Consider the following 3,933-nt stretch of genomic DNA (forward strand, 5'->3'; position numbering starts at 1 on the left):
ACACACACACACACACACACACACACACACACACACAGCGGTAAAGTGCTGTCTTTGTGAGGACGCTCGTGCAGACCCTGGTTGTAACCGGAGGCCTGAGACCCTCACTCAGGCCCCTAAAGCTCTGTCCCACTGTGACAGTGGGAGCTGTCCACAGTCAGCAGCTCAGCGCGGTCCTCACTGAGACACACAGACCCGTAGATTGTTCCAGGCTAAGATAAACACTTGCCTCACGCTCTGCTCTCCTTGCTTCACTGACTGTAGATCATAAATAATAAACAGTAATGACACTTTAACTCGGTTTCTGTTAAAGTCGAGCTGCTCTACTCCATGTTTTAATTCTGGACTTGACTAGAGTAGCTGTGCATGAATCAAAGGTCAGAAATAATCCTTCTTTATTTAAAAGAGGGGCTTTGGTGCAGCTCCTCTAAGGCTACCCACCCTTTTCAGACAACTCGTGTTCTGATTGGCTGACGGTGGGGGCCGGTACGCAGGGAAATAAATCCCAAGTAAAAGACCTGAAATCAGTCAAATGTGAAAAAACGTCCAACCAGAATCAGCTGATTTATTTAATTCAGTAACTTGAATATATTCAATGAAGTCATGAAAAATGTTTTGTATGAATATTTTCATTAAGACGTGCAGGAGATTCATATTTCAGGGCGGAGCTTGTATTTGTGTTATTCTGTCCATAACCTGCATGAAAATACCCCAATAAAACAACACAGGCTAGTTTGTGAACTCAGGTCTGAACGTCTCAAGCTGAGGACTTGAACTGTCGCTGAGCAACGTAACCCTGCTCTGTCACTGATTTTACTGATCAAATTAAGCTCCCTGTGCCGTACTGAGTGAAATCTGACTGTAGACAGAGACCATAAACTCATCAGAAAACAGTTTGAGCAGAGGAGTCGCCCCCTGCTGGACACTACAAAGGTCTTTAATATGAGCTGCAGCTGCTTTGAGACCAGTAACAGCTGGAGTGGAGCTGCTCTGCATCCCTGCGTCACACCTGCAGTCATGACCTCATGGCTGTAGGTGAGGGCTGGAACGTCTCAGTACACACACGCCCACCTCTCCATCTCACACACCACCTTCCCATCGCTCCTACTCCCAGGGCAGAAATCCCACCCAAAGGGAGGAACTGGCTGGTTTACAGAAGTCTGCCATAAGCCCGCCTCCTCGGGGGACTTCTGTTACTTCCAGGCTTCTTTTTCACTGACAAACTGTTTTTTTCTAGCACCACCTCACCCTCACTGTCCTGTTCCTGCAGACCTCCTTCTTACAGAACGGCATCCTCCAGGTGTTTGGACACAGACACCGTCTGCAGGTGGGACTGGAGACCTGGGTGAAGTCCCATAGCTGACACTGTTCATGTTTATTCCTGCTGTTCTTTCTCTGTTGTACTTGATGAAAATGTAATCTGTGTGTGTCTGTGTGTGTGTAGCTGGGCTCTCCTCAGTCTGTGCTTCCAGGGGACCTCCAGCGTTGCCTGTCCTACTCTCTAATCAGCAGACTGTCCCCCAGCTGGAACAAAGTCGGTCTCTTCCTCGTCTCAGGTGCGACACGTGTGGAACAACTTGATTTGTTCTTGTTTAATCTGGGCGAGTGCAGTCTCGTTTGATAAGGTTGCATCTCTAATGGGGCTTTGAGAGAATGAACTGTCCCACATCAGGTTCATTGTCCAGGTTGCACCAACATGGTGTAGTTCTGGTTCTGGCCCCTTCTGATTTGATCCATTTCAGTCACAGTGTTCACTTATCACTCGTCATGACAGCGAGATAATCTTGACGTGATTATCGGTGTTGACACCTCCCAATGCAAACAGGCCCAGGTCTCCTGCAGAGCCGGGAAAACGAGCCGTTATTTGTACAACCTGGCCTCAGTGTATTCGCTGCTGTCACTCAGCACGTTTGCAGCCCAAGGCTGAAGTGACACAAACGTTCACCTTCCACGAGTCTGAATAAAACAAAGAGTTTGAAGTCAGAGAGAAATGATGGCGCGCACAGATCTGTCTGAAGCAAAAGCAGCATGTTGTAACAGCTGCTGAATAACACGTGTTAGTCTTTGCTCATCACCACCTGAGACTGAACCGTACTGCTGTGGTCCAACTCATCAAATACCTGCCATGTGTTAGTGTGATAGAGGCGAGCAAAGTGTGATCCTTTTGTTTCCTGTCAAACTGCAGCTCGCACACATGAGAGTCCGTGCAGTGACGAGCTCTGTCCTCTCTGTTTGTTTCCAGGAAAAGACTTCCTGACTGAGAGCGGGAGGCTCAACGCTGTCAGTAAGTTTCACCCTTTACCTCCTCCCAGTGACCTGCACACAGTGACACATTAAACATTACTCTGTGTGTGTGTGTGTGTGTTAGGCGTGGAGCTGAGTGTCACTGAGGCCCACATGTGTTTCAGCATTGAGGCCAGCGCTGTCCGACTGCCCCTGACCACCGTAAGACAACAAGAACACCTTTATGTAAATGTCGTGAGTAACGTGGCGAGCTGAACAGACCGAGGTTTGCTGCCTCTGTGGCTTTTATAAAAACCACTGAACGTTTTAACTCGACCCTCACTGCTGCCATTTAAACTCACACTTCAACTTAGTTTGAGTCAAAGTTTATTAAAGAAGAACAAAATGCTCAGGTCAAGTCTTCCTTCACAGAAGTGCTGTTAAGGAGGACAAATGAGACTGAAGCAGGATGTTTGTGTTTCAGCTGGGGGACTTCGACCTGCCCCCGCTCGTGCTCCAGAGGTTATGCAGTGACCGTGACTTCGTCGTCGACCTGGCCTCCACCGCAGGAGCCGTGTGGTGTCACGTCCTGCCCAGGTACGATGACGCCACCTGCTGGACAAACTCAGGCAGCACCGAACAGCCGCTGCTCATCACTGTAAAGATTTGGATGAAATGTGACCTCATTAAACTCCTGCTCTTCAAAGATAGTATCACAGAACCGTGCACAGACGTTTACATCATCGTTTCTGGGTCAAAACCAGAGGGTAAGGGAACATTTGTGAAGACATCCTTCATGTCGTCAGAGAGGTCGTCACGCTGGTGAGCGTCTCCACGTCCTCAGCTCGTACCTCCTCGCCTCCATCAGCTAATGAGATGCTTTCACACCGTCCAACCGACAGTCTCGCCGCCTGTTTGCAGATCGCTGGTTCTGGAGGCCTTTAGAGCTGTCTCGGTGACGTTAGTGTCAGCTTCTCCTGGCAGCAGAAGCTCTCAGACTGAGGGACGTTCACGGCTGGTCTGACTGACGCCGTACGATCGTTTATCTTTGCAGCAGCTTCTTCTGCCTGCACAGCAGGTTACAGCAGTTTCTGTTTACCGTAGGCGCCACATGAGATGGCCTCTGATTGGTCTCTCAGAGATTGCCACAACTTTAGAACCAGCTGATGAATGCCGCGCCCTCATTCTGCCCGAACAGCTGAGCTGTCGGAGGATGGACCACCTCTGGGCTCTGGCAGGAGAAGCTGAGGGTGTGAACAGAAAAACAAATCTTTATAAGCTTGTTTAACAAACAGCAAACCTGTGAGCTGCCGGCTCACAGCCACGTTAGGTTGTGATTGTCCCGAGGTACAGATGAGCTCACAGTGAGACGCAGCTTCACTTACATGGAGCGAAATGTGAGTCACATAAACAGGAGAGTGTGTATGTGCAGCAGGTGTAGTGTGGGTGTGTGGTCACACAGCAACGATGAGGGGTCGTGCTCACGGCTTTTACTTTCTAATCACACTCAGATGTAACGTGGGCGTCATTTTAAAGGCCGTGATTACCTGACTGTAGTCAGCAGATCAGTGTGTGCTGTCAGTGTCACGGTCGTTCTCTTCACCTGTGGGTGCTGTAACGTTAGTGGGTGTTATCCTGGCTGTGAGCAGCAGGTGGAGCTGCAGCTCTGTGTGATCACAGCTGGTGGCGGCTCCAGTCTTCATTGACAGG

General features: G+C 49.5%; 1 protein-coding gene across 1 annotated transcript in view; it reads left to right on the forward strand.

Annotated features, from left to right (window-relative positions):
- Window positions 1–3,049, forward strand: part of LOC102192662 (uncharacterized protein C18orf63) — a 7,383-nt gene extending 4,334 nt beyond the window's left edge. Inside the window, exons 4-8 of the mRNA XM_005750632.1 lie at window positions 1,271–1,327; window positions 1,445–1,556; window positions 2,243–2,284; window positions 2,369–2,445; window positions 2,708–3,049. Coding sequence (XP_005750689.1) covers window positions 1,271–1,327; window positions 1,445–1,556; window positions 2,243–2,284; window positions 2,369–2,445; window positions 2,708–3,049 — 630 coding nt within the window. The remainder of the gene's footprint in view (window positions 1–1,270; window positions 1,328–1,444; window positions 1,557–2,242; window positions 2,285–2,368; window positions 2,446–2,707) is intronic.
- The last annotated feature ends 884 nt before the right edge of the window (window positions 3,050–3,933 follow it).

The sequence above is a fragment of the Pundamilia nyererei genome, unplaced genomic scaffold, assembly GCF_000239375.1.
Source record: "Pundamilia nyererei isolate P.nyererei 1_Seehausen unplaced genomic scaffold, PunNye1.0 scaffold00281, whole genome shotgun sequence".
NCBI lineage: Eukaryota > Metazoa > Chordata > Actinopteri > Cichliformes > Cichlidae > Pundamilia > Pundamilia nyererei.